This window comes from Echeneis naucrates, chromosome 7, assembly GCF_900963305.1.
Source record: "Echeneis naucrates chromosome 7, fEcheNa1.1, whole genome shotgun sequence".
Lineage (NCBI taxonomy): Eukaryota > Metazoa > Chordata > Actinopteri > Carangiformes > Echeneidae > Echeneis > Echeneis naucrates.
The window spans coordinates 13,650,814-13,670,032 of NC_042517.1; the positions used below are offsets into that span (position 1 = coordinate 13,650,814).

The following is a 19,219-nucleotide window of genomic DNA, read 5'->3' on the forward strand; positions in this document are numbered from 1 at the left end:
GCCACGTGGCGCACGCTCTATGAACATGAACTTTATGCTGTTGTCTATTCTCTGGTCCTTCCCTTGTATCAGCAGCAGACTAAAGCTGGGGTGTAGAAACGCCTTTTCCTTTACTCTTCCATAAAAACACCGCACTGTCATTTTGGCCTTGCTTCGTGTGATATTCATGCGATCTCCGACTTCCTGACAGAGGGATCCTCGGGACAGTCGCCGCCTCTACCAGCCGCCGCCTGCGTCTGTCCCCCCCGGAGGCAATAAAGCCGCGACTGGGTAGGGAAAAGGAGCAAGCAAGGCAAGCCTGCGAGATAAAGACTTTCCCGGGCAAACAAAGCCGCCGCCTCCATCAGCTCCTTATGGCCGGGGATGTGGAGGCAGCCAGCAGCACTCGGGAGATGTGCGCGCTGTGTTGATATTTCCCACTCGCCATCGTGACCCCTCAGCTGCTGTGTTGGACAACAGAGAGACTACAAACTACACGGACAGTCAGCTGGGGTAAGATTACATATTTCTCTATCGCCCCCCCACCCCCTCCTCTCTCTCCCTCCCTCTCTCTCACTCTGTGTGTGTGTGTGTGTGTGTGTTTGTTTGTGTTGTGTTTGGCAAACACTGATGCTTTCTGAGCTGTAATGATGGACAATGCGGAGGCGTGAGTGCGCGAGATCATGAGAAGGAAGCTGTGGTGCGGGCTGGTGACCTGACCTGTAGCCCGGGAAGCTGCTGGTGCCCAGCAGGGCGGGCTGTGTGCGCACTAGCTCATGTTAGCTGGGCATTTTAAAGGGGCTGTGCCAGTCTGTTGCAATAAATTGCATGGTGGTAGTAAAGTTTCTCATCACTCACAGGCCCCTGTGACCAGGCAGTGACAAACTGCGCTCAGAGCTGCCTGATGTGCTCTAATTGTTTCTTGTCCCCGTGGTTGTTGTCACTTGTTATGTCCAGTCTGTGCCAAGGAGCTGAATGAGATCTATATACAGTTTCTCACACACACACGAAGAGAGAGAGAGAGACAGACAGACACAGACACACATACGGTGTTTAGTATGTACACATTGACACACACAGAGCTCCCGGCAGTGCCCCCTAGTGATCAGAGCCCAGAGCATGTGGAGGTGGGCGGGTGTTGAAGCTTGTTGTTTATGGCGGCTGGATTTCGGCGGAGGTTCACTGCGGATGTCAGCTGACCCGGCAGATACCAGTCTCACCGGCACCTAACCGCACCGGCTGACAGGCCGGAGTGTTTACGAGTGTCTGGTTTCCGTATTATCACTTCGGAGACGGAAGGAGAGATCAGTGTGAGGCTGTAGCTGCAATGACCTCCGGGCCTATAAGACGGCGCGCTCTGTGACATAATCACTGACGACATTACGGGAAGTTAGCATGTCATTTTATTTGCACCATGAGCTTTATATATATATGTATATGTATATAAATGTATAAAAGAAAACAGCACGAATATCCTCATTGTCAAAAAACAGCTCTCAGTAACAACAGTCGTTAAAGATTACAGCTGACTGCGGCTGACTGCCGCTCTGTAAACCAGCTACATGAAAGAATGAAGGATCATTCCGATTTAATACACTTCAACACTTGGATGTCCCGCCAAGATGTAACAATTATTTGATTGAAAAAAAAAAAACAGCATGTGAAACATCAAGCAAATACTGGTGTGTGTGTGTGTGTGTGTGTGTGTGTGTGTGTGTGTGTGCAGCATTGGCCTGTTTTGTGTCCCCAAACAAAGTTAAGTGTGTGTGTATTTGAAGTTGAAAGTGGTTGTGTTTATCAGGGGTCAACATGCTGAAACGCCCCTCGGTGTTTTGTTACTGTCTGTGCAGACACAAATTATTGTTTGTGCTGTAAAGTAGTTTCACGTGTTTCTGTCTCCCTGATGAAGCTCAGCAGTCCCGCACTTTGGTCCTGTTAAACTACCGGCTGATCCTTGATCTAAAAGCCTTTAAAGTCTTTAAACCTACTGTTCCACACGTTGTTTGCTTTGCCCTTATGAAACATTGTTGTAGAAATGGATCGTGTCCGCTGCTGCCCAGTATCCATGCCTGAGGGACAGAGACAGACAGAGAGAGAGACAGAGTCATTTTAACGCATGCCATTTGGGCTGTTAGGTAAATCTTGGTTTAAAATAAGAGGGGAAAACCACAGTCCATTGTTTTGCCCTGCAGTGTTTTAAAAACAAGAGAAAGGTTCACATAAAACTAAATGAAGTCATGAATCTGTCCGCATCACCACATTTAAAACCTCACTTACAAATCCCGACAGGACCAAAATTTTGCCTACTAATGGTCATAATTTATGATGTGTGGATCAACATGCGCTCATTGGGCAACAGCTCTCTGAGTGCTTAACGAGCATAAAGTCGAACACTTCCGGACATTAATTGGGCTGGCCAGCGATGGCAAAGTGCTTATAGAGGGCTTTACATTGTTAGTATGCGAATTACTCCTTATTAGTAAGGTTAGAAGCGGGGAAGAGGAAAAGCATCAGGGGCTGACCAGACGTTGCCTCCCTCGCTGTGTTTTTAATCATGGCTGATAATGTAGAAAATTTTACAGGTCCCATATAACTAATACTGAGTGATGTTGTGATGTTGGATATTGATGCACATCTACAGGCATGCGGAACAGAAGCGATATGGATTCATGGAAATGGATGAGCCCTGTTGTAGTGCAGGGGAGAGGGCTGTTAAAAGTCAGGCCTGCAGCAGAGAAACTTATTAAAGCGTAAATTTGAATCTGGCCCAGCATCTTAATAAGTAACATTTAACACCCTCAAATGGAATAATAATAATAACAATAATGAAAATAATAATATGTACATCAATTATAATAATAATATTAATAATAGATTGCGGAACGCATTATCTTTTTTTTTTTTAGGTTTTATTGCGAATTCACGCAGATAACTTTCAACTAGGAACATCTACTGTTCATTAATGAATTATTAAGGCCGATTATTAATTTCTCTGGTTAGTACTTAGTGCTGGGCTGTCGTTAATAATTTATTATTTTCGCCCTAGACCTTCTTGGTTCTGCGTGGTCAAAATATCCCGAGGAAGATCGTGGAAACGTGGAGCAAACGGCCTCTTTTGCTGCTGCATCAAAAGCCGCACATGTGATTTGCCTCACGGGCCGCAATAAAACACTAAAACACGAGGGAAAGAATGACCTTTCTAATTCTGCACACTGGCACAACCTCTGCTGCATTCCTGTCTTTCCAGTCCACACATTGGCTTCACTGTTCAGCCTTTTATTTACAACCTGGACTTTATGGACCAGTAAGGTTTTTCTTTTTCTTTCCTTTTTTTGAGATTGGGGGTGGAAGCTGTGGGTGAATAATAATGAGCCGAAGGAATATCTGTATTTTTAAATGCGTATGAAGTAATATTTTATTTGAAATTACACAATGAGTAAATTTGTTAATTGTAAAAGCTCTTTTTCATAAACAGTAGGCTGACAGTGTTATAATGAAACAAAGGCTTTCACAGCTCTTGTACACATGTTGTCTCTGACATTATAGTCATGCCAAATTAAGAAGCTACACTGACTACAAAACACCTACATTCATCATGTGTTCTGCTTCGTTGCTTTTGTCAAAATTTACATGAACATTTCACCCGGCAGGTAAAGTGTCGAAATGAAGTTGTAATGTTTTCAACACCTGATCTTCGGTTTGTCCCTTATTTATGGGTCAAAAATAAACATATTTAATTTTAGGGCCACTGGATTTTCCTTTAGCTGTATTTTTACCGCGTCATTAACTGATATGTTTTTTTGTTTTGCTTTGGTTTATTTATTTTTTTTACAACGAGGAGGAAATAATTTCAGGTCAGTTTTGGAGAGACAGACTTTAACTTCTGCGGTTCATTTGCCTCATATTTGTGAGACGCGGATGTCACATATGGCCACGAATATGGCGAGGGGAAACTTTTATTGCACCAGCCATTTCCTTCTCTTTGTTCTTGTCTCTTTTATGGTCTATCCAGGATCCCAAACAACAGAACAAACAGTATTGCACGTTTAGGCTGCAAGTATTCACTCCATTGAAGAAATCAATGAGGTGGACCAATGGAGCTGTTGTAGCCAGAGCGACTGCGTTTGAGCAGACATTTTCAATAACTGTATCGATTATTTTTATTGACATCTATTATGGCCAGTTGCAAAAAAGCGAAGATAATGTGAATTTTGTTGTTTCCGGTGAATGTGTTTAGTTTATTTTCTATCTTGTTGAAACGCGTCAGACTTTTGGAAATGAAAGGCTTGTGGCGTAAAAAGGCGCTCCGGTGCACTGCACAAAAAGTCCTTTTATTCTGTTTATACTGTACAAAGCTAAGTGTGAGTGACGCTGTCATCTTGAATTATAATTCGTGTGTTATTTCATTTAGAGGAAGCACATCACACAAAGAAAAGCTTCTTAAGCGTGGCTAGATTTTTATTTATTTTTTTTTTTTTTTTGCATAACACCTCTAGAGTCATTTCCAACCCCATGTTTTGCTGCTGGGATAATTATCGGTTGCCTTTCCTCTGTGTGTCACAGGAATGTCCAAGTATGATCAGGAGAAGAGAAAAAGACTGGCACATCTGTATAAACATTTTAGTACCTTGCCTGTTTACAGTAAATCAGCTCTAACTTCTGCGCGTAAATTAGAAGTGTCCTCTTTGTTGTTATGAGCCAAAGACACTGTACCTGAGAGCTCTCAGCTCATAGTGAACACCGGCTGCAGTTGACCTATAGACGGTTTTGTCTGTCGTGTGCTGGGCAGTCGCATAACTCATGAGATTTTTCAAGGGACTGGCAGAAATGGTCTCCTCGGACGCAGCTGTGCACTAGTCGGCTGGACCTGCGTACGCTTTCCCCCTTCGCTTTATGCCTGCACATGCTGTGCAGAGCTTTCATTGCTGAGCTTGGGAGATTGCTGCTCGTGTTGCAGGGCTTTGCTGCAGAGATAGTTGTTGGTGAGCTGGGGAACGTCACTTGTTTTATTGCCCTCACAGAAGAGACACCATAAACGCATTCTTACCACCTACACCCTCCCCCAGTTCACAGCAAAAAGCATGGAGATTGCTCACATGCCAGATAATTCATACACAATGGAAACATTAACAGTATGTTGGAAACTCGTCGGTGTGGCTGAGATAAACAATAAATGGCCATTTTCATTTTAGTTCCCACACAAAAGGCTGCGCGTCCTGCGGGATCAGAGCAGAGAGATATTGAAGCCTAATCTCTGCAGTGGGGCTGTGCAATTAAAAGTGAGGGAATTTTGGACACACACACACACACACACACACACACACACACACACGGTCACTCTCACACACACACTCACTAAAACGCTCAGTATCCCAGTTTAGGGTTTTGGTTTATATTGCACTATATAAATAAATCAAAAACTTAATTAGCCTGTTTTAAGCACAGTTGACTCTCCGTGTGTTTCTATGCAAATCTTCCTCCTTCCTTTGAATAGTGATGGCTGCACTGGCTGACACCGGCCACACTTTGCATCTCATCCGCTCCTTAAACGCCCCATCTCTTAAAGTCCAACATTTCTCACACAGCCAAGCAGCATAGTGTGCCACACCAACTCTACGTTGTGTTTATCGGCATTTAGCACTAATGTTCAAGCTCTGAGCTAAAAGCTACAGTTTCTCCTCAACTCCTGCCTCTCAATTGGTTGAGAATGGTCAGCTGACATTGTCATATTGTCTCTCACCGAGCCAAGCCTCGGCTATAACACTCGGGTTTGTGCGTCTTAACCGGAGATTGGAAATTAATAATATTGAATCCTCAAAGTAGCCCACGTCCAGTTAGAGAGGCAGAAAGTCGAGAAAAAGAAGACCTTGGAGAAAGGTGTGGTTGGTTGACACAGACGGGAAGGAGATTTACTGAGAAGGGGATTGAAAAGAGACCGATAAAGAAGTGGGGAGAGTTGGAGAGAGGGTTACAAGCAAGGTATGAATTCTTATTTCGCAAACCCGTCGCTCTCCTGCCATTTATCCGGTGGTCAAGATGTTTTGCCTAACGTACCCCTAAACTCCACCACCTATGACACAGTCAGACATTTTTCGTCGTACGGTGCAGCTGTGACCCAGAATCGGATATATACACCTTTCTACTCTCCTCAAGATAATGTGGTTTTTGGGTCTGGCAGGGCACAGTATGAATATGGATCAAACGTGTTTCTTCAAGACAAGGACGTACTCCCCAGCTGCAGACAAACAAACATGGGACTCAATACACAAAGCCACATTGCTCAAGAGTACAGTTTGGATCAAGGAAGAGCAGGAGTGCAGGAGCAGAAAAGCAACATCCCGATCTACCCGTGGATGCAGCGAATGAACTCACACAGCGGTGAGTTTTACTACGACAAATAAATTAAGGAAATGGGCCAGTTTTACGATATGTCTTACCAAGAGAGTAAGTTACTTTTTATGACCCCATAAAACATTACTGTATCCCCTCGACTTGTAGATGGGCCTTTACATGTGCAAACAAACAGCTTTCATTTTAAGAATGATATAGTGGGAACAATCAGCAGCGCGAGTCAGGCGGAATACTTTAGGATTTTCCTTTATTTTAGATAATGGAGCTGAAATGCCCTTTGAGACAGGATTTGTCTTGTACTTAAACGTGCCTATTTTTTCTTTGTGCATTTAGATTACAGTTGTGATTGTAAATGTGAGGCTAAAGTTCTAGTCAAGTGCTATCAGAAACACAGACAGGCTTTTTCTTTTCAATCCTAAAATGTGTGAACGGCTGAATAAATGAGTGACTGTACTTTGTATCCCAGCAGGAGTGGGCTACGGGACAGACAGGCGCAGAGGACGTCAAATATACTCTCGTTACCAAACACTTGAGCTGGAGAAGGAGTTTCATTTCAACCGTTACCTGACCAGGCGCAGACGCATCGAAATTGCAAATGCGCTTTGTTTAACAGAGCGGCAGATCAAAATCTGGTTTCAGAACCGACGCATGAAATGGAAGAAGGAGAGCAACCTGACCTCCACGGTGACTGGAAGTGAACAGACAGGAGCCTCTCAAGAGGAAGAACGCAATGGCGCAATGGAAGAGGGGAAGGAAGAGGACAAGAAGAAAGAATAGTGAAAACAAAAATAAAATGAAGTGAAAAAAAACAAACACCTGATGACCATTAAAACCCAACATAACTACCTAAAAAAATCTATATGGACTTGAGAGCGACTTCACTGCATGATGGCTACCCCGCAGCTCTCCCACATATAGCTCATGTTAACCACAGGAGTGTTGAGCCTTAGAAATCCAAATCATTTCAGCCACAGTCTGGACCTGTGACATTTTGAACGCTGAAGGTTTTTTTTATTATTATTATTGCAGTGTCACACTAGTATTGTGAAAATAAAAATAAGCATTAATTTCTGTGTTATTTCCCATCCCAGTAAAAGTGTATTTACCACCACCACCACCCACCCACACACACTCCCCCTCCCAACACACACACACACACACACACACCCAATCCAATCCATCACTGTGAACTCTTTGATCACCTCACAAAATACAGTGTTGGTCAAACTCCAAGTCAGTATTGTACATGCACATCCACGGAAGGAAAGGACCAGGCGGACACTTCATTTTAATCCCAATATGATCCAGTACTTGAATCGTCCGCAAAATAAAAGTCCTACATAAACCTGGAAATTGCACGGATAGTCAACAATCTACACACACAGACACACTGACACATATGCATACAACTGCAATGCCTGTATATAATCCAAGTAACGGTATATTATGTATGTCCTGTGAGGACTTATGTCCATTTAGCCGCTTTAATAGACGCTGCATAACAAAACTGCGCTTTAGCCCCCCTTTTTTGATCATTTGACTCAATAGGATTTTCTTGTGAGATAGATTTGTACACTAGTAATTCTTCACTTTGTTTGGGAAGTTAAAAGTCATGTTTTGTCATAAATGTGTATCATGGAATAAAAATATTTGTAAAACTTTCACCCTCGTTTTGTGTTTTTGGGAACTTTCCGCTTCCCATCATTTATGAGATAACGGCGTGAAGAAATGCTGCAGAAAATCCGCAGGAAGTGTATGAGGAGGTTTGATATCACATTTTAATTCTATCACCAAGCCAATTGGCAACAAATAAGATGATAAAGCGAGTTTTAAGCTGGTGTTTGGTCTGTTAAATATAAAATATTGGACTTTCGTATTGGCATTATGGGTCCACGGGAATGAGCTATTGTTTAATAGCCAATCCAGTGAAACACTATGACATTCCCGCCGCTTTACTACTGTAACATCACTTTTAGCAACGTTTGCGTTTCGAGTCCAGATGCGCAAATATACTTTTGACTTTTTACATGAAGTAGCTATTATTATTATTATCGTTATTGTCATTGTTATTATTATTATTGTTATTGTTATTATTATTATTATTATTATTGTTATTATTCTATGGGGTGGTGGTGGACTCGGGTTTTGTGGCGGGGGCAAACAGCCGGTGGCCGGTTCCGACCGTCCTGCCCCATACCAGACACCAGATGACGCTCTTGTCTTACTGTCCTGCCCTTTTTGCGCTAAAGATCCCTGCCTGGTCCTGAACAACCAACAGCTCAAAGTTTACCGGACACGTTTCTCCTATTCATCAATATCCCCATTGAGTATCAAAGCCAATTTATGACTGGCCAACATGTGCACGTGATCCCATACAAATACCCCATATTTGGGCAGCGCGCGTCGGATCAAGAATTAAAAAAAAACAGATACCAAAGCCTACTCCACCTATAAATCCTGGATTATTTTTTAAGGGCAGACAGCTCTGAATTTTCCAAAAGCGGCTACAAAGAAAAGCAATGATCAACAAAAACAGGGAAACAAGCGCAACATACATCCCGCAGCCCTCTTTAGTTTAACAAGAAAGTGTCGCTGCCAGCTCAAAATGAGCTCTTATGTTGACAGCTCCAATCTCAGGCAAACGAGCGGGACAACTTCTCCCAACAACACTATGTTTAGTTTCGATCTGTCTGGGCGCAGGTCCAGCCGTTATGAGGATGTTAATGTGAGCGGGATATTCACTTGTCCCGTCCCCACGACCTCTGTGGAGCGGGAGGAGATGAAAACTAGCCTGCGTGGCATTACGGATCCTCCTCTCCCGGCGGGACCACAGAGAGCCATGGTCTCCGGTAGCTCGTCCGTGGACGCCAGCGGGCTCAGCTACGGCAGCAGCGCTCTGCTGGGACGAGGGGCGGACAGGGACCCGGAGAGGAGCGCAAAATCCGGCGGCAACAAGAGCCAGGAGAGCGAAAGAAACGCGGAGAACGCGCAATCGGTGAAACGAAACACAAATGTGAACAGCCAGCGTCAGGACAGTGAGCCGCGGCCACAGATTTATCCATGGATGACAAAACTGCACATGAGCCACGGTAAAGTTTGCCTATTTTCTGAAGTGAGACTAAGATGCTTTCCCTTATTCACTCTTAACGCTGCAAACACTTCTTTTCGCCCGTTCCAGTTTCCCCCTTGAGTTTTATAGGCCAAACGCAGGAAATAATAAAAACTCGCGGTCATAAATTTTATGACAAAGGCATCCATTGCTCGTAAACCTGCTCTGTTACGGTGAAGAGGTGATCTGTGGGTGATTTATGGTGGTATAATTGGATAAGAGAACCAAACTGATAAAACTGTGAACTAATAATACCAATTCAACGCCAAGTATTAGTTTTCTTATTATTTATTTTTTGTTGTTTTTTCCCTACTTGCTTTGGTTAGAACTCCAGTTAAACTACGTGTATTACATGATCAGTGTGTGTGTGTGTGTGTGTGTGTGTGTGTGGGTATGTGGGAGAGAGAAGCGTTAGCCTTAAATTGAACTCTGGGAAACACCAATGCCCTGACCCAATCATGAACTTTTCACCTCTAAAAGATTTGAATAGGGCTGCTCCTTCTCCATGCCTTCAAACCAGTGGTTGACTCTTTAGGCTGTGGATGGACAGTGAGCACATTTACTGCAAAAAAAAAAGAAAGAAAGAGAAGCTGCTTTTGTTTTGTGTTGCTCCATACGCAAACACCCAGCAGCCCACAGCAGGGGTGTTAAAAATGTTTAAGTCCAGCAGCACAGGCCTGTCGCTTTACTCAGCATGTCTGTGCACGAGCAAGTCTATAAATATAGAAAACATATCTGGAAGTCATCAGTTTCCATTTTCTAATCCCACTATTTTTGATTTTACACATCTGTTTTTCCTCCCACTATACTCCACTCCTTTGCAGCGGCAATAGGCCGAGGCCAGTGTTTATAGGGGGGCCATCACATTACCAGTTATCTCATTTTACATATTACAGTGAGATAGGACAAGAAGCAATAATCTTGTATATTTTTAATGTTTTAATGGGAAAGGGTGTAGAGTGCCCTCCTTTACACTGAGTATATTTATTGGCTCTAGTTAACCATCCTTATCAGCCTGACATAAATTTTTATTACACGAAGCCTCAGCACGTTAGATCAGGTTTAATTAGGTTATACAAAGATATTTGATCGTAAAACTTTAGGACATAAACCAACACATTTTTGCTTGTAATGCTTATTTTTTTAAGAGACCAACGCATTTTTTACGCAATAACCTCATTATCACCCTATTCTTATTTCTATTTACCACTACCCTGCTGCTGAAAGCTAACTTATTTTAATACCACTTCAGAATCGGAGGGTAAGCGGTCCAGGACCAGTTACACCCGCTACCAGACTCTGGAGCTGGAGAAAGAGTTTCACTTCAACCGGTACCTGAGTCGCCGCAGGCGCATAGAGATCGCCCACACCCTGTGTCTAAACGAGAGGCAGATCAAAATCTGGTTCCAGAACAGGCGAATGAAGTGGAAGAAGGACTCAAAGATCAAAGTGAAGGAGTAAAACAAAAAGTGCTCCAGTGAACCGGGTGCATGCAGCACGTTCACAGCCCCACACTGCACAGTGCTGGAGTGCCGCCTGACCTCCGGATGAACTGCTAGGAGAAATGACATCATGACACTGCTCTGTGTGCTTCATCACCAATTATGTGTCACTTGCTGCAGTTTGGGACCTAATGTATTGAATATCACTCACTTTGATCAATCGGTTTACATTTCTAAATTAATTTGCTGCCCATGCGATGATAACCTCACTTTACTGCACGAAGGGGACAAGAGGTTAAGGGGGGAGCTGGGACCTTCACGATGCAAGACTTTGGTCTGCAGTGCACACGTAAGGCTGCACAAAGCTACTAATAATCCATGTTTTAATTAGGCTAAGAGTAGTGGAGGATGGGTGAACGCATGCATAATGTCCAACTCTATGTCAACATCGTTAAGACACTTATGTCAACGGATAAAATAAACACACACACACAAAAGGAAAAAAAATATGACTACTTTTGGAAATCACAATGATCATGACCTGTCCTGTACGCAACAGCTAAAGACTTCCTCACCAATGGGGGAAAAAAGAAGAAGAAGAAGAAAAAAAAAAACTTTCCAGGCTCTTCCCCGTTTTCTTTTTAAAACCGATCCTCTAATATGTTGCAGTGCAAAGTCAGGAAGTGGTTGAATGTATGATGTGTCATTTTAGTGAGTGGATTTCTGTGAAAACACCATCCATGTTGTCTGTCATCATTGTGAATCTAAATCTTTCTGTATAAATCAGCGACTGTGTGATGATATTGTGATGTGCAAAGAAGCCATTCCTCCTCTCCTGTAAACTGAAGGTGTCTGGTTTACACAAGGCCTAGGATAACTGATAGATGGCTCATCTGTTGATTGTAACCAATAAAGTCTCATAATTAAAACGTTAAAAAAAATCAAATTTTGCACATTTCCAATTATTTTTCTCTTGGTATCAGATTTCAACGGTAAAATTACAAAGTGCATTTAACTACACTTCTGCTACAAATCCACCGAATTGAGCGGTCTAGAAATGTCAAATGTTTAAAGAGGAAATCTTGATTTGTGCTCTTTTTAGTCTGAGTCTGAATTTCAACTGCCTGACAAACGCGCTCTGAAGTTTAAGGCCCCCATAAAACTTTATTGCCCCTTTTTCCACCACAGGCAGACTCCGTTTCCTGTTTGGGCAGGGAAGGAAGACACACACTAGCCTGTGACAACACTCGCCCACAACACAACATAGAGGCAAAACTTTGGTTTCCTGGGGCCGCAGACTCACGCGCCATCATTGCTGAGGCCATATGGCCACTTTATGATGCTGCCCCGCTCTTTAATCCTGGCGTCGTTACACAGTAGTTAAAACAACACTATCTGGTGGCATAAAGGACATTAAACCGTGCCAGTTGCTGGGTGTCTGTATCCAACAGCAGCCTCAGTAGAAGTAGCAGTTTGACGCAGTATAGCCCAGGGTTATGAGGGTTATGAGGTAATTCCTCTCTAGCGCTAGTTGAAGAAAATAAAATTCAACTCACCTCTCAAACTAATAGCTTCCTATTCAACTTCCATGACGGTTTTGAGAACCGGCGAGCGCAGCTTCCACTTTCTCTGCGCTCTGTAAGGCCTAACCTATACGTGGACAATGTATTGAATCCCTTTTTCTATGTCTTTCTTTTAGGGGTATTTTAAAGTTTACAAGGTTACATATGCCAATTGCCCCAAGCAGGGCCTGTGAATGGTGCATAGGAAGCACGTGGTGTCATTTAAGTGGGTTTTATGGCCTGGAAGAGCTGACAAACCTTCGATATATACACATCATATATAATCTTAACTGTCCGGAATCGCAGCTGCTGGCTTCCCCTTATCTGAGGAAGAAAGGGCTTTGTGGCAGTGAGGATGCAGATCCTTTCTCCGGACTGTGTAGTCGGGTCGGTGCGGAGGACTGAGAGCTGCTGCAGTAAGTTGCCTTTAACTTTGCCTACAGGCCCGCGATCGTGCTGTTATCTCACTCTCAAAATGTGTACTTTACATTTATGTTCATTTTGTTTCGAGGGCATGGTTGTTAGAATGATTAACGAAAAATTTTATGGTTTTTTCCTGAAAGTGAATGTGCTGTTATTTTGTGAATTATAGAACAGTAAATATATTTTAAGACATTACATGGGACATTTGGTTTTGCGTGTTTAGACTGTCAGAAATGGACTAATCCGGGAAAGGCGAGCGTCGTGACCGTGTTCTTATGAGGCCTATTTTTCGCAGCATCATCCTCAAGTTTATGCGAGATATTAATCTTACGAAATAAAGTATATGGCGAGCAAAAAAAAAACAAAAAAAAACCGGAATGATTGAGTGACTCGCAGCAGATCGGAGACATGGTGGCAGTCAACAGTTTACTGTTCATCCTCTCAGAGAGTGAAAAGAAAAACATTTGAGGGAAAAAAGTGACGTTGGAAGAATAAGTCAGAAATCAGCCAGCTTCACCATCCAGCCCACATTCTCTCTCCGTCTCTCACATACACACTCACTGACTCTCTCTCTTTTAACGTGCTTGGAGAAAAGATTCAACGCGATGTGCAGCTGAGGATAAAATGCAACTTAGATTTTGTGTGCGACAAAAAGACTGTATTATAGGTTAAAAGTAGTGTACATGTGGGAGCTGTAAAATACAAGAACCTTATTAAATCTCATTATTTCCCCTGGACGTGAGTCTGCGCTTGTGAGTTCCTGTTGTTTTAGGGTCATGTCTGGGCCAAAGCACAGATTTGATTCAAAGGCTCTTTTCAGAGTAATCGTGGTATTGTCCACACTCCAACTCTGTGATAAAGACAGTCTACGTAGTTTAGACCATGCATAGTTTCCAAAAACGCACGTTTGTGTTACAGCTGTTGTGTTGTCTTTTTATTTTTGCTGAGATAACAATCCCCTGCATGTCCATTTTTGCTCCAGATATTACTGCATTGATCAGCCGCAGACTGATGAGGGACTGAGGCTTTATAAGATCACCTGTGTTGTCGTCTTGGGTGGATCATTTTATTGCCTATATGTCTCAGGAAGCAGTTCAGCATAGACATAAGATTCTTAGTCGCTGGGTGAAATTGCAGATTGCTCATTCTGATCTTGTTTCGTTTAGACCCACTCTGACTGTGACGCTTCTGATCCTAATGTAGAAATGAAATATGACAGAACTGAGACGCTTTTGATCCAACTCTTAGCCAAATTCAGATTTTCCAGACTTCGGGTTCAGGACACAACTGCACTGAGGGCTCAACGCTAACTGCGTCATCACGTGTGTCTCACCGTGTAATGCTACACACGCTTAGTGATGATGTGTTTTGTCCTGAATGTATCTTTAACACTTTTCAGCCTGGACCCTGCAGGTTTTATTCAGGTGTGCAGGATGATCAATGATACACTTCCAATAGGGGGCACTGTGTAACACGCTCCAGTGTGGGTGACACACTGTTGGGGCAATGAGTCCAAACCAGGGAATCGAGCACTGTTGCTTTCTTCTTCTTCGTCGTCGTCCTTTTAAACTGCAGCCAGGTCACATTCACTTTTACCAACAGGAGAAAACTATCATCATAAACTCCCAAACAAGAATAAAGCCGTCCACAACGGAGATGTTTGTTTACCCACTTCCCCCAAAAATAAAAAAAAGAAAAAATGTCCTATTCCTATAAATTAGACACGCATTGGATGTGATATAACATCGCCGGAACCCGTATTATAATCTAAATCATTTTATTCCCACGAGTTTGAATCAAAGATGCTGTTTAATCTCACTCTAACTCAAACACTGCTGCTCCAGACAGATCGAAATCACCACAGTAAAAGTGAAACAGTCCAAACATCCGTTTTCACTGCCATGTTCTGTGCTCTTGTATCCCTTTCTCTGACCTGTGGAGCTGACACCGTCATCATTCAATCCACAGAGGTCATTTCCGGGTGAGCACAGAGTTCCCTTTGTCTGAGCCCAAATAACAGACATAAAGTGCCATTGCACCTTCAGTCATTGCAGACTGAATTTGTTTACAATGTGAAGGCAAAGTCGTGATTTTTTATTTATTTATTTGAGTTTTTGCATTAATCCAATCGGAGCTGAGGTCCAGGGATTTCTATTCATAGAATATTCGCCCAAGGAAATAACAAAATGCTTATAAATTTAGTTTCCCTTTCTGAAAATGACCCGTCCTAAATTGGTGCGTTCACTCCTTGTCAAAGCTTTTCTAGGACAGTCTGGCTTCACTGAGGCTGGACAACACAGGAGATCAGACAGATGACTCCACGATCATTAGGATGAAATAATAACAACACACTAAAATTATTCGTTTGGGATATTGAAAAAACGAGAGATTAAGGGCAGTAAACCTGACAAAAACTGTTTTGAGTTTTTTATTTCATCGCCGATTCAGTTATTATTTACATCACATGTTGCTGTTCACATTCTTTACTCCATTCGTCTTATTTATTAGTATAACTTCTATCATATGGTGACGATTTTTAAATGGATAAAAACGAAATATGGTACACACCATGGATTTCAACACTATACAATTTGTGACACAGTTTATTATTGAATAGGTTGTTGATTTTGACATAGTTTTTTTTTTATGTAGAAACTGATTTAGCGGATAGAAAATAAATCCCCCTCTTTCGCAATAGAAATAAATTAAAACTCTTCACCAAAGATTAATTTCCAGGCGTTCTTGACCTAATTTTTGTTTCTGTTTTCTATTTTTCAGACAGCTCATCGGGTCAAAATGAGTGGGGCCGTGGATTTATCAGTAAGTGTTGTCCACCTGGCTTCAGTCAGGAAATATGACTCTACGTGGTGGAGCTTGTTATTTGGCTGTAGGCAAACAGCTGGATCCACTGACACTGGATGCCTGAACTCTTAAAGAATTTGTTTGGGGACTGTGCTGTTTATCTAAAGACCTCGGTTTGACTAACACGCTGTTAAATATATATTCCAAACATGAGATGCTGCAGCGATCTCCACTGTCCTCCTGCAGTCTGCTCCCAGTTAGTCAGACCGGCTGCACTCTGGTTGCTCAGGTGAACCGGATTTAACGCCACAGTGTGACTCTAATGAAACACAACACTGTAATAATGAACTGCAAACCGACCAATGGTTTCTGTGGGGCACCTAGTATCTAAACCCACCTCTGCTCCTCTGGCTGCTGCTTTTAGAGGGTATTCATATCCAACTAGTCTCCAGTCTGTCTGCACTTCATTAAAACTTTTTATTCTAACTGGACCATCTAGTCTAACGTTATTACACCTGGGGAGAGTAAACGTGTAAAGGCTATTAGGTTAAGGGTTTGATTAAAAGCGGATCGTAACCGTTTTCATCAGGGAGCGGGATTATTGCAGCACCGTCTGCATCCAGGTCAGGTGCTGCTGAGCCACCAAATTAAAAACAGCCATGCATGGACAGAAGCATGTAGTTTTGCACAGATTTATTTTGTTTACACATGTACATGTGTGAACACGCTTGTACCGCTGTGTATTTTGCAGTGAAGGGGGGAGGAGAAGGTTGGAGGGGGGGTTACCAATTTCTCAAATGAACAAATGAAACATCAAATTAGTCCGCCCGAGGGCCTCATTTTTTGTACTCCTACATTATAACTAGTTATTGAACTAGGTGCACGATCTGAAAGCCATTTGTGGGGAGAAAGAATTCATTCATGCTGTCTCTCCATCAATAATCCTTGGCAGTGAACTATTGGAACCAGTCAAACGCGAGGGGTGAAACGCGGGTCAGGCTGTCTAACTAATATTAAAATGCGTCCTCCAGAGCGCACGGAGCGAAGAGGGAGTGTGTGATGTGCTCTCAGCTCCTCCACGTCGGTTGGGTGCTCAACAAACATCGTGTATTCAGATGAGAGTATGACAAAGCCAAATGAAGGAGTTTTAGATTTTTTTTTCCTGCACCATATTCTCCTCAGTTCACTCCCTGTTGGTTTGGGGTTCTTTGTTCTTCAATAAAACGAATCCATCCAGCCGATACGTGGAGAAGTATGTAGATTAAGATGTTTTCTGGCAGAGTTTGAAGTCTCCTGTGCCTTTCCACTGTAATCGATCCAATTGATTCACAATCTGAGCATGTTTGTCGTTTTTAATAACCCTGGACCAGGCCACATGTCTGATATTGCATTTTTCATCTGAGGCTTTTCTCATTAGCTTCCACAGTGGCAGGAAGAAAGGTTACCGAGCGGTCAGTATGCTAATAGCAGGCAGAAGAAATGGTTGGGAACAATAGAAACTTATTTTTCATCTGCGCTGTCACGCCGTCCCTTTTGTATCCGCCGTGTTTGTGAGCGAATATTCATATAAGAGCAACCTCAAAGGCAGCGGCTGAATGTGGAGAAAAGAGATGCTCTTGTCCTCTGCACAAGACGTTTTGTGTGCTCTCTTTCTGTGTGTGTGTGTGTGTGTGTGTGTGTGCAAGCCTATTTCTTCTTGATAAAAGATGGTGAAGTAGTATTTTCGATCACTTTCACCTGATCTGTTTGACTAACACTGACTAACTGCATCCGCTTTTTGCGCAATATTTTCATTCGATGGCATCCTTATTTGTATTTCTGCAATTAACACTCCTCTGAAAATCAAACACAGACACGGTGGCCTGCTTGACTGAGAGATCACATTTGCGGTCTCTAAGCTACACATTAGTTGTCTATATGTACCCTGTAGAACCGAATTTGTGTGAAGTCCAAACAATCGCAAATACGTCTCTACAGGAATACATGGGCAGCTGAAATACCACGCCGATACCAGCCAAAGGATCCTCCTGCTGCTCTGCTCGTCTCTCTGGCCTTTTCCTGCTATTGCACAGACCAGAATCAGTGATATGCTCACGGAGCCTCCACCCAGACACTGGCGATGCAATAACATTGTCACAAATTGTATTCATTGTCCAGACAGCCATAGAGAGTAATACAGAGAGTAAACCCATGTGTGCAGTCTGCGGCTTCTACTGTGTCAGACCCTGTAAAACACGTTAGGAACCAGGGGTCGTTTAAAAGTGACTGATTTACGGCTTTTATTGCTCTATAAAACGCCTCTAACATCCTCACTAGAGGTAATAGAAATGTCGCGCGCATTCTGCACAAACAGAGCAGCCAGAAATATGTCACTTCACGTCGTTTTTTAACCATATTATGTAATTATTGCTGTGAAAATAGATACTCCCGTGCACAATGTGGCAATGTGTTTGCCCTTTTTCATTATTATTATTATTATTGTAATTTCTGCTTTTCCGTGGCTGTTGATTACCTTACAACTTAAGACATATCTATGAAAGAAAAGGGATCATCTGGATGGCTTTGGGAAGATACTAAGCTATTAGGGAGTGAACCTCCCTCTCTATCTGTGTGTGTGTGTGTGTGTGTGTGTGTGTGTGTGTGTGTGTGACCACAACTGACCCTTAGATAAGAGTGAGGAGCCTACAACTCATGACAAGTTTATACAACCAGCAGTATCAGTTTACAATATCACAGCATACCTCCAGTAATGGGGCTGATGGTCAGAGGCTCAGCCAGGAGCAGCATGTAACAGCAGCTGGGGTGATTTTTTTTCCTCTTGTTGTTAAGTGGGGCTGTAGTTCACACCATAGACATTCAGGATATTGTAAACATAGTTGTTACTTTTTGTTTCAGCATTGCCTTTCTTCAGATTTGGCTCATAGCTGAGCTTGTATCTGGTGGTCACAGAGCAGCTACAGTTCACACAGTTTCAGATCATTTACTGGTTCTTATTCCTGTTCTGTTATTTGGGCTGTAACAAAGACAACATGTCTTATATTTAAAAAATAATAAGGTCTTTCAAACGTTGCACTGGAAAAACACAGTCTGGAGCAGAATATTATGTCAACTGTGTTAAATAATTGAAATAGTGGTTTGATTTATTTTACCATTTTGTTAAGTCCATGCAAAGTATGTTGAGAATGACTGCACTGCATGTAGGAGGACTGTTCGGTCACTAAGATGTAAATGTGCACTGCTGAAACAACCACATCACCCAACCCTCATGGTGACACAGTGTGAGCCTGCTGCACTTCAGCCAGCAGATCATGTTTTGCTTCCTTCAGGTCTGTAACATGGTTGTTGGCCCTGCGATGGACTGTCCGGGGTGTACCCTGCCCAATGTGAGCTGGGATTGGCTCCAGCACCCCCTGCAACCCGGAAACAGATACGTGGTAGAAGATGAGTGAGTGAGTGAGTGTGGACTGTAACACCATGACGGTACTGCTGCTAAACAGTTGTCAGATTAGTGGCACCACAGTGGTGCTGTTCAGTGTTGGCCGGGGTTGGCT

General features: G+C 42.8%; 3 protein-coding genes across 5 annotated transcripts in view; all 3 read left to right on the forward strand.

The window, feature by feature from the left end:
• The window catches only part of LOC115046695 (homeobox protein Hox-D3-like), a 33,726-nt gene continuing 14,507 nt past the window's right edge, over positions 1 to 19,219 (forward strand). The window contains exons 1-2 of one of the 2 annotated variants that reach the window (XM_029507223.1): positions 1 to 492; positions 15,645 to 15,686. The gene's annotated coding sequence lies outside the window, so the exon portion shown is untranslated. The remainder of the gene's footprint in view (positions 493 to 15,644; positions 15,687 to 19,219) is intronic. The other variant, XM_029507224.1, reaches the window with a different exon arrangement.
• On the forward strand, positions 5,799 to 7,749 carry hoxc6a (homeobox C6a). 2 transcript variants are annotated; one of them, XM_029507226.1, is made up of 2 exons: positions 5,799 to 6,357; positions 6,800 to 7,749. In XM_029507226.1, the coding sequence occupies exons 1-2, from the start codon at positions 5,961 to 5,963 to the stop codon at positions 7,105 to 7,107; spliced, it is 705 nt and encodes a 234-aa protein (XP_029363086.1). In that variant the 5' UTR covers positions 5,799 to 5,960; the 3' UTR covers positions 7,108 to 7,749. The 2 variants fall into 2 exon arrangements, with proteins under 2 accessions (XP_029363086.1, XP_029363087.1); XM_029507227.1 differs by having other exon boundaries at positions 5,799 to 6,354.
• hoxc5a (homeobox C5a) lies at positions 8,882 to 11,774 on the forward strand. Its single transcript, XM_029507229.1, has 2 exons — positions 8,882 to 9,419; positions 10,692 to 11,774. The coding sequence occupies exons 1-2, from the start codon at positions 8,936 to 8,938 to the stop codon at positions 10,898 to 10,900; spliced, it is 693 nt and encodes a 230-aa protein (XP_029363089.1). The 5' UTR covers positions 8,882 to 8,935; the 3' UTR covers positions 10,901 to 11,774.

Bases quoted from the DNA above. Each gene is read 5' to 3' on its own strand.
- hoxc5a (XM_029507229.1), top strand. From the start codon at position 8,936: ATGAGCTCTTATGTTGACAGCTCCAATCTCAGGCAAACGAGCGGGACA. The intron at 9,420-10,691 runs GTAAAGTTTGCC...ATACCACTTCAG, and splicing joins AAAACTGCACATGAGCCACG to AATCGGAGGGTAAGCGGTCC.
- hoxc6a (XM_029507226.1), top strand. From the start codon at position 5,961: ATGAATTCTTATTTCGCAAACCCGTCGCTCTCCTGCCATTTATCCGGT. The intron at 6,358-6,799 runs GTGAGTTTTACT...GTATCCCAGCAG, and splicing joins GCGAATGAACTCACACAGCG to GAGTGGGCTACGGGACAGAC.